The sequence below is a fragment of a genome, unplaced genomic scaffold (genome assembly GCF_019419815.1).
Source record: "Pyrus x bretschneideri cultivar Hongxiangsu unplaced genomic scaffold, Pyrus_bretschneideri_v1 Contig61, whole genome shotgun sequence".
NCBI lineage: Eukaryota > Viridiplantae > Streptophyta > Magnoliopsida > Rosales > Rosaceae > Pyrus > Pyrus x bretschneideri.
This window is the reverse complement of record NW_025999800.1, coordinates 1,765,433-1,778,470: the sequence shown is the minus strand read 5'-3', so window position 1 is coordinate 1,778,470 and position 13,038 is coordinate 1,765,433. Positions and strand designations below refer to the sequence as shown.

Sequence of the window (13,038 nt, the reverse complement as noted above, 5' to 3'; positions counted from 1 at the left end):
TGGGGCACACACCATATTATATCTATTCATTTTGAACGTCGTATCAAAACACACAACATCACCAAATATAGTATAATCGCGCCTCAAATTTCCATCACAGAAAAAAAAACCACTTATTTCATTCTCCTTGTTTGTTCGAAGAGAATAGAAAAATGACTCGTCTTCAATTGCTTTTCTTAAAATATTCAAGCAAACATTCTGAGTCGCCCTTTTAAAGAATCCCAATGCACTTTCTCATTATCAAATTGTTACAATCAAACAAAATTTAGTTTTTGAGACCTTCATGCTTCTGTGGTAAATTATTAGAAGATTTGAGATGGCTATAGTCCTGCGGAATGCATTTGATTTATCAATTTTGCTTTAGAAAGCTCTATTAATCGTCGTGACCTCAATAAATGGGAACTTGATGTCGGAACAAGAACATGACTATGTTCAGCAACAAAATTTGTCACAACAAGCTTCCTTTCTAAGTTAAGTTTGATTTCAAGCATTGCCTTACATCCACATCTTGTTTATTCTCTTTTCTTCTTTGGAATTCTTTTTTATTTATTTATTTATTTTATTATATATATAAACGTTCACAAGAACAACAAAATTGTTTTTTCTTTAGCACACTTAACCTGTCCTTATTCTCTTTGTTCTTTCTCATGCTAAATCCAAGCCTTCTACCATATGCATTGTAGTAATTATATGCATCATCCTCATTATCAAAAGTCATTCCAAGAGAAATATCACCAACTTTGCTTGTAAATTCTCTTTTTTCTTCATTTTGATCCAAGACTTCAAAGGTTTTGGAATCTGAATCTAAGTGTATACAATCAATTGATTCTTTGGCATCACTGGAAGATGGAGTATGAAACTCATCATCTTGGTGTTCCATCTGTACAAGTATCAAATTACTTAATATTGAATTAAATAAACACCCTATAATAATCCTAAAAAGCATATATATGGACACCATATAATAATCATAAAAAGCATATATTTTGACACCCTATAATAATCCTAAGAAAAGCATATATATTGACATCCTATAATCCATGATGGAACATAATTTAAAGTATTTATGATGAAGATGAAGATGTAGACTCTGGGCAGTACTATCCCATTAGGTTACCCCACCACCGCCTCATCCTTAACACGAAATGGGTGTTCGATGCCCATCCTTACCTATAATAATCCTAAAAAGCAAATAAATGGGAATTGCGTACCTTTTTGTAGTCGGAGAAAAATAGCAGATGGAAAACCCAGAAGATGTGTAGCAGATGGAAAACCAGAAGATGCACGTAGAGGGTTGAGTGTGTTTGTATTAAAAAAGGGGAGATTAAGTTTTAATAGAATATTTAAAAAGAAAGGATATATATGGAAGTAAATAAGTAAAAGTAGATTCTCTCTCCTATTAATTAAAGCAAAAAAAAAAAAAAAAAAGGCTTAGCTAGAATTAGTGTGGATTACACATGGCAAACATTGAAAGCGGTGATGAACATATCCTATAGTTAGTGTGGGTGAGCAAAAATGCACCCATTTTTATTCATTGATTTTTGGATTAAGTACTTAAAACCCCCTAATCTTTTAGTGTCATTCCAAATTTGTCTCAACCTTTTTAAACATTCCAAATAAGTACTCACCCTATTGAAAATGTAATATCTGTTAAGTCGCAGTTAATTTATTCTGTTAAATATACATGTGGCAACAATCGATCCCAATCTTTAGCTTACTTGGACACCATAATAATAATAATAATAATAATAATAACAACTTTAAAAAAGACATGAAGATGAAAATGAATACACAAATTCACAAATAAAATGGAAAAAAAAATGAAGATTGGGAAATATCAAGCCCACACCACCTCCAAACTCAACCCACGACCGCTAAAACCCCCAACCTTTATATTCAAAATCCACCAACTGGGTATATCATAATCAACGTTAATATTAGTTGCCTCAAAATTTAAATTATATATATATATATATATTATAATATGGAACCCAATGATCAAACGAGTATTGAATTGAATAAGATATGAACTAAAATTGAAATTACATTAAGATGGCAATCTCCTAACAAAGAAGAGGATTAAGAATTCATATAAGATTTCAAAAAGCTTGTTTCTGCTCTTGTGATTTTTTCATCGCCAATGCTCAGCTTGTAAAACTTCCAGTTCTTCTTTATGGGTAGTAAAGATGGTGTTGAGAGCATTATGTTAGTCCATATCATTTTAGCAACCTCATGACCTTCTTCTTGATGTTGGCGACTTAAGTTTTAGGGTGGAGTTAAGAGTTGTGCGTTGGGTATGGAAGTGATGGCCTAATAGGGGTGATGGGAACCAATAGTTGGTGGAGGCCAAGCTTCCATGACATTCTATTGATTTTGGAAACTAAATAAAACCTAGTTAATTTAACATAAATTTACTTGGGGCTTAACGAATGTGACATTTTCAATAAGTTAGGTACTTATTTGAAATATTTAAAAAGGTTGAGACAAATTTGAAATGACAATAAAAGGTTGGGGGGTTTTAGGTACTTAATCCTTGATTTCTTTTTATTTATTCATCAAATGACTAGAAATACACAAGGATACAGAGGGAGAGAAGATGACTGTGTGAAAATCATGTTCCTTTACACACACACACACACACACACACACATATAAAACCAACTGTGATAAATCAAAGCCATGTTAAAATCCAATAAATAGTATGTACATGCAAGAAGAAGAAATAATAACGAATAAAGCAAGTAAACAAAAATGATAGCATAAATCAATTAGAATGAAAGACTCCAAATTAAAATAAAATTAGGTCGATAATGCTTAATATCTATTGCATATGGCATAAGATAATGGTGGGGTGGTGTTAGCAAAATGCAAGTGAAAAATGTATTTCATTGGAGTGAGTTATTATATATGTGAGGTTTTTATTTGGAAATTGATATTACATGTACCCCTTTTTGGCAAACCATGCGAATGAGGGCATCTGCCATGACAAACTAGTTATGTTTGTCATGTTCGAATCGTGTAATACCTATTATCTTAATGGATCGTGTTGTGTCACACTCATTATTTTAAAGGATAAAATGACCTGGCCCGTTAAGAGAAATATTTTTTTTCTTTCTAAAATTTGCAAATGTTAGATTGCCACGTAAATATTAATTCAAAACATAAAAACACAATTGTCATTAAGTGTTATATATATCTACATACTCCATAATAAGAACCTAATAAAAAGGTATCTATACACTACTAGTCTACTACAAAATATCAAATATGCAAGGATATGCAAAATGAAGGAGTATTTCTTTTCAAGGTTGTGAAACCTTTCTAAGAAGTTAAAACCTTCACAATGAAACTCAAAGATTGCATGTTATTCTTTTTACAAAATCCTTCTAGTTTCATTGATCATTATGGAGAAATTGTATTGGAACTTTGGCTTGATCTATTGTCTTCAAGAGTTATATTGATGATGTTTTCTGTAAGGCTTTCCACATCAGAACTCTCTTCCACATAAACCAAGTATAGAAAAAGCAAACATTATAAACCATTCAAATTATGAAAAGTTTACCAAACATAATTATAAAAAGGAATAAAACAATAATACTGTAACATCCCACATCGCCCAGGGGACTGATCCTTAAATGTATATTCCCATCCCTACCTAGCACGAGGCCTTTTGGGAGCTCACTGGCTTCGGGTTCCATAGGAACTCCGAAGTTAAGCGAGAAGGGGGCTAGAGCAATCCCATGATGGGTGACCCACTGGAAAGTTGCTCGTGAGTTCCCAAAAACAAAACCGTGAGGGAATGGTAAGCCCAAAGCGGACAATATCGTGCTACGGTAGTGGAGCGGGCCCGGGAAGTGGTCCCACCCGGGTCGGGATGTGACAAATACTATACCATATAAAAATATCTTACCTCATTTTCCAAATAGCTAATCTCGTGTGCACAACAAAACTTGAAATGTTTTTGACAACAATAAACTACGTTACCAATCTAGTCTACCCCCAATACTAAATGCAAAATTTGACGCAATAGTTGAATGGAAATTGTTAACACATCTCCTGCTAACTGAGAAAGTATTAGATAATGAAAACTCTCGATTTGTCACTAAGAAAGAACATCTATGTCTAATTTTCTAACTATTCTTTTATCCTCCAAATACTTCTGCAATTCATTTTTTTTTTCAATCGAACTTGAACCATTGTAATTATTATCAAAATTCTACATTATAAAAAATAAAAAGAAAATATAATAAGAATCATGCATCATGCCAATTTCAAATGTAATATCAACACTTTTTACAATACTAGCTATATGTATAAAGTAAAACAAAAACAAACTTAGGTTACCTGAAAGGGAGATTTTGATATAGATGCCTCAAAATTGAATTTTTTTAATCAAACATCTATGACTTTTAAACTTTTAATCAAACATTCTTCTACTAATTTTTAATTAAAAATTATGATTTTTATTGTATTTAATTAACCAACTAGTTCAGAAAATAATATCACAAATATTCTAAAATTACCACAAACATACTATCTTATCTTATCATAATTCGTTCAAAGTGAATTTTTCTTATTCAAATAATTTGTTGTTTTAAATTCTAAAAACACATAAACATCCTATTAACATACAATTACAAAATATAACATGCACATATATTAAATATAACGTACCAATCATTTGGTATGTTATTGGTACGTTATATAAATTTAATCTGGGTACGTATTAGTATTTTGGTACGTTATAAAATATTTCTTTTGGTACGTTATGCAATTCTTTATTTAGTACGTACCAAGTTATTAGTACGTTGGATTATTCTTATTTTGGTATGTACAAAACTTATGGTACGTTATGTGTAAGTTGTGTAACCCAAAAAAAAAAAAAAGATAACTTTTCACATTAAAACATTGCACTAAAAAATATTTTGTCAACTCTTAATAATTAATTATTGGAATAAGGACTCATTTTAAATAAAAATGTGAAAAGTAGTTGTTAAAAAATTCAAATTTATTTTCGGTTGCATGAAATTAGGTAGTCTAGTCTACATCTCAATTTTAATTATAAACGAACTCTTGTTTTTTTCTAATCTATATAAAATGTTGAGTTGGAAATTGGAAAAACTATATTTCATCCAATTAATCTTGAACCCCAGTAGATATAATTGAATCCTTAAATTGAGGATGGGATGAGATTCCATAAAAATAACAATAAATTAATGAATATTATTGAGTGCATTTTTTTTACATAGAAATGGATTTAAAAAAATTTATAAAATACTTAAATTAAGAATATACCTAGAATATAAGTTTAATTAAAAGTAAAAGCACTTTAATCAAAAGTTGAAAAGTAACAGATGTTTAATTTAGAAAAATCTAAAATGAGGCATCTAATTTTAATTTATCCTACCTGAAATAGAACATCTTCACCTTTTGTTTGATGATTAGGCACCGAGTACACTGGAGTATTTGAATTATCAAGACGAGAAATACTAAATTAATACTTTTAGAGGTATAAAATCCTACTAGTGTTAAGTATCGTGTTAACAAGTCGTATAAAAAATTGTTATCCCGTATGGTGGCTCCGTCCCTGTTTGAGAGAACTAAAATCACACATGAAGGGTGTTTTTCAATAAAATCACTTTCTTTCTTTTTATTATCTTTTATGTTTTGGTCGAAACAATAAAATCACTTTCAAACCTTAAATATTTTCTAGGGAAAAGTCAAGACCCCGAGTCTTAGAAGTGACTATCAAATTGATAACTTGACAAAAAAAGCTCCCACGAAAAAGGGGTTGGCAGAAAACCCGGGGGCTATTGCGGTCAAGTTTGAAGTTGAAAAGCCAAATGGCCTAAAAACACGAAAGCAATAATATTGGAAAAAATGCAGCAAGTGCCTAACTTTCCAGCTGAGCCATTCGTCAGGGAAGTAGCAGCATCCTTATAGAAGGCTCACACTACATTGGAAATTTAGAATCGACGACTTGCAAACCAACATTTGTTTAATCACATTCAAGTCTCTCCTTTGAAAGAGTGGCATGAAATAATAAACGTGCTTCTTCAAGTCATCACCCACTTCATTCTCAATTACTCAAACTGATCTTCATAAGTTTGATTAATTTTTGCTCAAGTATCACCTAAACTTGTAAGCATATACAATAATACCGTAACTTTCCTTTTTTATTTTTTTACCATCTGGACACTCTCTACTATGTTTTTTTTTTTTTTTTTTTTTGGGAATCTATCACTTACGTTATTTTCCATTTATTTTGCCGTTAAAACAAAATTGGTGGTTTGTACAACCCTAGTCCATCAATTCCCCCTATAAGAGTTTGAAAAATTAATATATAAATAAATTAAGGTGAACCACGCATCCACTTGCTGACCTAGAAAACAAATCTTGAAAGGTTACTGTAAATGAAAGACAAAATTTTTGCATAATTTTGACTTCTATTCTTTAACAACCCTTGCAAAATCAAACTCGAAACCAACTTCTCCCTTTCTCTTCATGATTTGACTCCAACAACACTACTAAAAAATGCCTTTTGCCTTCGTACAAATTGATTCCAGCAAGCCCTAGGAAGTGAATTGACAAAAATATCCCTCCACATGAGAGGCACATGACATGTTTTAATGGAAAATTGGATGGAAAATAACATAGGTGATAAATTTTAACAGTTAAGAGAGTCCATGTGGTAAAAATTAAAAATTAAAAGTTCAGTTCGAATTGACACACATGCTTGCAAGTTCAGGTGATACTTGTGCAAAATCCCCTTAATTTTTTCTTTAATTAATTACCTAATTTTTGGCACTTAAAAGTCCAATTTTGGCTTCAAGCCGCCTTTGTAACGCACAATTGGACTTAGTCTATAACCTAACTAATTAATGATGATTCATGTTTGTACGCTACGATCAGATTTCCTTAATACTCTAGTTTACCGTTCTTATTTATTAGTTATAAAAAAAACTGTAATATTCATTAAAGGAAGAATTTTTTTTTTAAACATTAAGCCCAAAATTTAAAATAAATTTGCAGCAATCTTTATAGGAAATAAAGTTGATAACTTTTTTAGTTAAAATCTTCTAGATGGACTACATGTGTGTTATCTTAAGCAGACTGAGATTGGAAGTAAATTTAAAAAAAATTAAGATGAACATGAATTAATAATAAAATATAACTATTTGGACACACAAAATTAACACGGTTGTTGGCATGTACACTCTTTAATAGAGCCGGGCTTCACTTGTATTAGAGCATGTGTCAGCAAATGTTAATTCTGTGTTTGAATAAAATTGTCACAACATTTATAATATGATAATAAAATCATAATCATAATTAATTCAAAAGGCTGGCTTAGGTGCTACAAATTCAGTGGTCAACTTTATATTTGATTCCTCCTACTATCCTTTTCCGGCCAAGAAGAAAAGCAAACAAATTCAACAGTATTAGAACTTTCAAACTTTATTATGTATATTAGTCAATATATATGATGCTGTTGGCTGTGATGTAGAGTTTAGAATGCTTCATTTTTCTCTCTGAAAACAGTTATCTAGCCATGCTGCCCAGAAATGCTATGCCTTTGAAGCTGTTAATGGCGTTTATGTATGTAAGCGCAATCGTCAATCGTGTAGAAGGCTCGTACTCAGGTACAAACACTGGTACTTACCATGACCAGATGAGGCGCATGGCTTTGATGAAGGCATCGCATACCATCCGCAATAAGGCCTCAACAACCCAAAGCTATTCAACACCAACTCTATATGTATGTTTACATATATATTTTGTTCTTTTATTTTTGGTTTTAATTAGTTTCAGTTTTTTTCCAAATGATCGTTATATGATTTGTTCATATATATGGATTCAGGCATCCGCAGAATCACGTGTACATCACGTGACTGAGTATGGTGCTGACCCAACCGGAAGATCAGACAGCACAGAGGCACTACAGCAAGCTATTTTACATGCCTTTGGATCTCCTCTTGATGGTCACTTGATCAAGGGTGTTGCTGACCTTGGAGGCACTCAAGTTCACCTTGATGGAGGGACATACAAGATCAGCCGTCCGCTGCTCTTACCAGATACCGGCGGTGGAAACTTTATGGTACACTTCCTAACATTTTTCTTAACTAGAACAACCTGATGGTCGGAATGCATTATGCTTAGATGGGTTAGAGCCGTTGGTCAAGGCACACTATTCGTTACCTTGCAATCAAATTTGAATATCATTCTCTGTAGATTTAGTAGTTATAGAATATCTTATTACAATTATTCTAAAGTTTAGTAGTACAATTACTAAGAATAATAAGAATAGAGTATATAGAACATTTTATATTTCATTTGTAAGTTTTTTTTCATAGGCTCAGGGTTTGTTACGGTGTAACAGATTCATGGTGGATCTCTTCATGCATCCGATGATTTCCCAACCGATCGCCATCTTATCGAGCTACGGTCACCGTCGACTTCTCTTGTGTACGAAGATATCACGCTCAAGGATCTCATGATAAACTCAAATTTCAGAGGTGGTGGAATTTCGATTATCAATTCACTAAGGACTACCATTGACAATTGTTACATTTCACATTTCACAAGTGATGGTATATTAATTCACGGTGGCCATGAAACCTATGTTAGAAACTCCTTTATTGGTCAGCACATCAATATCGGAGGCGATCACCGTGAAAAGGATTTTTCCGGCATCGGAATTAACATCATAGGAAACGATAACGCAATCACCGATGTGGTTATTTTCTCAGCATCAATTGGTATAATGGTACAAGGGCAAGCCAACGTGTTCACCGGAGTACATTGTTACAACAAGGCCACTGGATGGGGTGGGACTGGAATTTACATTCGGGCACCTGGGTTGACCCAAACTCGAATCCTAAATTCCTATTTTGATTTCACGGGAGTCGTGGCTGAGGACCCGGTCGAACTCCATATATCCGGGTCATTCTTCCTTGGCAATGCCTTTATTTCGATCAAATCATTGAAGGGTGTGGCATGTGGCATCACCATCGTTGATAATATGTTTTCAGGTGATTATACCGGTGTCCCAATAGTCCATCTAGATCAATCCAACGGTCGATATTTTACTACTATTGATCAAATTATGGTTGATCGAAATGTCGTGCGGGGTATGGTTCATAAATCAACGGTTGCCAAGGGGTCAGTTTGGAGTAATGGGACTAGATGGACCGTTGATTTCTCACACGTTCTCCTTTTCCCTAATCTCATACAAAATGTGCAGTACACATTGCAGGCAAGTGAGTCATTTCCAAAACATGTCCTACGAAATGTGTCGAGGAATTGTGTCACAGTAGAATCAGACGTACCCGTTTCTGCCACGTTGCATGTGTTAGTGGATCAGAGCATGATGGGTTACGTATAATTTTAAGTGTGATTAAAATACATGTACATCAAAACACATACATGATACAATGAAGTTAGTTTCTTCTGTTTTTTTTTACTAATGAAAGCATCTGTTCATTGGAAAATTAGTTGGTGTAAGGTTAATAAATCGTGGACTAGTTTTGCCAGAAGTCTAATTGGACTTGGACTCTAACAATTAAGTAGAGCTTCAAATATCTTCGTTAATTTCAAATTTGTAACGTGTTTCAAAGTTGTTAGTCCCAAAGGGAAGATGCCAGTGCTGCGTGTTCAGCAAAATCGATTGAACTTCTAGCACTTTTGACTGATGTTGTTCAATGACGTATAAGTTTGCACTACTAAACTTGCTTGACCATAATTACCCATTTATTCAGCATATAGGGTTCAAGGGAGGTTTTGGGACTCATGATTACCCATTACCCATATAATCAAGAAATCCCACCTTTGATTTGCTCCTATATAAATCATGAAGAAAATCATATAAAGGATCCATCCCTTAAATGTGGATACCAGCCTCTTGCTACATATTCACATGTGTGAATATGCTTTTTAGTTAAAAATGATATTAAAAAAAAATGACATAGCTTACTGAAACGGTTTTAAGATGTGTTTGGTGTAATTTTGTGTGAAATAAACTCAAAAAATGAAAAAACGTTGCAAACAATATTTTACATAAATTTTGCATCAAATTGATGTTCCAGTATTTTTCTAGAATAAAATTTAAAATAATATCATACATACTACCACAATCACCACTTTCTCCACCGCTATATCACTCGTGCCACCATGACCACCACCATTTCCATTGTCTCACCATCACCACCACAATTGCCACTATCACCATCTTTAACACCATCTCCTCCCATTACCATCATAGCAGCCACCACATCATTCACTAGGGGTGGGCACGGTTTGGTTTGGTGCGGTTTTGAGTGAAACCACAACCGAAACCAAAACATTTGGCGGTGCGGTTTTGAAGTCAAAATCGAAATGAAACCTAACCGTTTTCAGTTTGGTTTTTGAGAAAAAAAAATGTACAATTTAAAATTTACACCTATCTATGCATAAGACGGTCTTATTTTCCAAACAATACATGTTTACACCTATCTAATGCAAGTGTTAATTTATGTTGAAAATTAATAAAATAGGATCATCTGCATGTTTTCACTTGGTCACAAAGGAGATTTGTATTTTGCAGCAGAGACTGATTAGCATAATAAAGCCTACACTGAACATGTAAATGAGGAGGATGGGAGAATTGTTTATATGTCAACACACTATATTTGCTTGTAACAGTTGACATATATTCCAACTCCACACACACACACACACACACCTGTTTTTGCACCTTATGGTTATCAAATCTAAGAACATGGTTTGTTATGGAGAAGCTGGGGTTGATTTTGTTAATCTACTATTTAGTTTCCTAAAAAAATGCAAGATAGCTCTTCATCTTCGAAGGGGTGCATTGATAAGTGATAATTGTTGAATAGAATAGGGGTGAAAATGAATGACATTCTAGTGTGGTTAAATCCAATACTAAATGTATGGACTCTAACAAACAACCATATAAAAGATGACATTTAATTTGAGGTGCGGTTTCGGTTTTGGTGCGGTTTTCAAAAGCCAAAACCGAAACCAAACAGTTTCTTACTTTGCGATTCATTTTCAAAACTGCAACCGTTTCAAAACTGCAAAACCGAACCGTTTGATGCGGTTCAATTTGATTCTATGTTTCGGTTTTGGTTTTCGGTTTCAAGTGCCCACCCCTATCCTTCACTGCCATCATTTCTGTTACAATGGCCACCGCCACCACCTCGTCTCACCATTGATGCTGCCACCGTCACCTCCTCACCATCAACGCCACCATCAATATCACCACCTCCACCACCTCATCATTGCAGCCGCCACCTCACCACCACTATCACCACTATTACCACCGTCACCTCCCATCACCCTCACCATGCATGGTTGCCAACATCTCCACCATCTCTGCCACTATCATCCCAGCCACCTTTAAGCCACCATTTCCAAAATCATCCTTCAAAATTCAACCACCATTTGCCACCATCGTCATCGTCGCTGCCATCACCTCCACCACACTCCTTCCATCATTGCCCTTCTACCCCATTATTATTAGCAATTAATGTAAGGATGATATTTTATATGTATATCTTGAAGAGAGTAGAATGCGTTTAGGAACGTGGAATATAGGAACCTTAACGGAAAAATCTATGGAAGCAGTGGAAGTTATGGTGAGGAGAGAGATAAGTATTATGTACCTGCAAAAAACTAAGTGGGTTGGTCTTAAAGCAAAGGATCTAGAAAACTCAAGTTTTAAACTTTGGTATTCGGGTACAAATAGAACGAGAAATGGTGTTGGCATCATCGTGGACAAGACCTTGACACAAGATGTTGTAGATGTCAAGAGGGTAGGAGATAGAATTATGGCAATCAAGATTGTAAGAGGACAAGAACTCATCAATGTGATTAGTGCGTACACACCTCAAGTAGGGTTGGATACAAGTTTGAAGGAGAAATTTTAGGAAGATCTTGGAGACTTGGTGCAAGGAATTGCTCAGACGGAGAAGGTATTTATAGGAGGAGATTTAAATGGACACGTGGGCAAGGAGACAGGCAACTATGGAGGTTTTCATGGTGGCCATGGTTTTGGGGAAAGAAATGAGGATAAGGAAGCCATCTTGGATTTTGCAATGGCATATGATCTCTTCTTAACCAACATCTTCTTTAAGAAGAGAGAAGAACATGTGATCACCTACAAGAGTGGGTCGTCAAAAACACAAATAGAGTTTCTTCTAATGAGGAAGAGGGGTTGTATAACTTGTAAGGATTGCCAAGTTATACCAGGGGAGAGCTTGGCTAATCAACATCGCTTGTCGGTGATGGATGTTCATATCAAAAGACAGAGAAAAAAGAATAAGACCTTGAAATGCCCAAGGATTAGATGGTGGAATCTAAAAGGAGAAAAACAAGTCATTTTCAAAGAGAAAGTAATCACCCAATGCGTGAGGGATAGAGAGGGGGAAGCTAGCCAAATGTGGGATTCCATGGCTAGTTGTATCCGAAAAGTAGCAAAAGAGGTATTAGGAGAGTTCAAGGGCTTTGCTCCACACCAAAAGGAATCTTGGTGGTGGAATGAGGAGGTACAAAGGTTAATGCTAAGAAGGAATGTTCTAAAGCCTTATACAAGGATATGACCGATGAAAATGGTGAAAGGTATAGAATAGCGAAGCATGAGGCGAAGAAAGCTATGAGAGAAGCTAAGCTAGTGGCTTATGATGATATGTATAAGCAACTAGATACCAAGGAAGGAGAGTTGGATATCTATAAACTAGCTAGAGTAAGGGAAAAGAAGACAAAGGACCTAAACCAAGTGAGGTGCATCAAGGATGAGAATGGAAAGGTTCTTGCTACAAAAAATGCTGTCAAAGACAGATGGAGAGGTTATTTTCATTATCTTTTCAATGAAGGATGTGAAAGGAGTACTTCTTTGGGGGAATTGAGTAACTCAGAAGAGTATAGAAACTAATTATTTTACTGCCGAATTAGGAAGGAAGAAGTGGTTGTGGCTTTGAAAAAGATGAAGCATAGAAAAGCAGTGGGCCTAGATAATATACTGATCAAAGTGTGGAA

At 34.5% G+C, this 13,038-nt stretch overlaps 1 protein-coding gene across 1 annotated transcript; it reads left to right on the top strand.

Annotated features, from left to right (window-relative positions):
• The first annotated feature begins 7,486 nt into the window (after positions 1-7,486).
• Positions 7,487-9,491, top strand: LOC103967654 (polygalacturonase QRT3). Its single transcript, XM_009380927.3, has 3 exons — positions 7,487-7,759; positions 7,862-8,098; positions 8,381-9,491. Exons 1-3 carry the CDS (start codon positions 7,553-7,555, stop codon positions 9,383-9,385), a joined length of 1,449 nt encoding a protein of 482 aa, XP_009379202.1. The 5' UTR covers positions 7,487-7,552; the 3' UTR covers positions 9,386-9,491.
• The last annotated feature ends 3,547 nt before the right edge of the window (positions 9,492-13,038 follow it).

Coding starts and splice junctions, on each gene's coding strand:
- LOC103967654 (XM_009380927.3), top strand. CDS start 7,553: ATGCTGCCCAGAAATGCTATGCCTTTGAAGCTGTTAATGGCGTTTATG. Junction 7,760..7,861: donor ATTCAACACCAACTCTATAT/GTATGTTTACAT, acceptor ATATGGATTCAG/GCATCCGCAGAATCACGTGT. Junction 8,099..8,380: donor CCGGCGGTGGAAACTTTATG/GTACACTTCCTA, acceptor ACGGTGTAACAG/ATTCATGGTGGATCTCTTCA.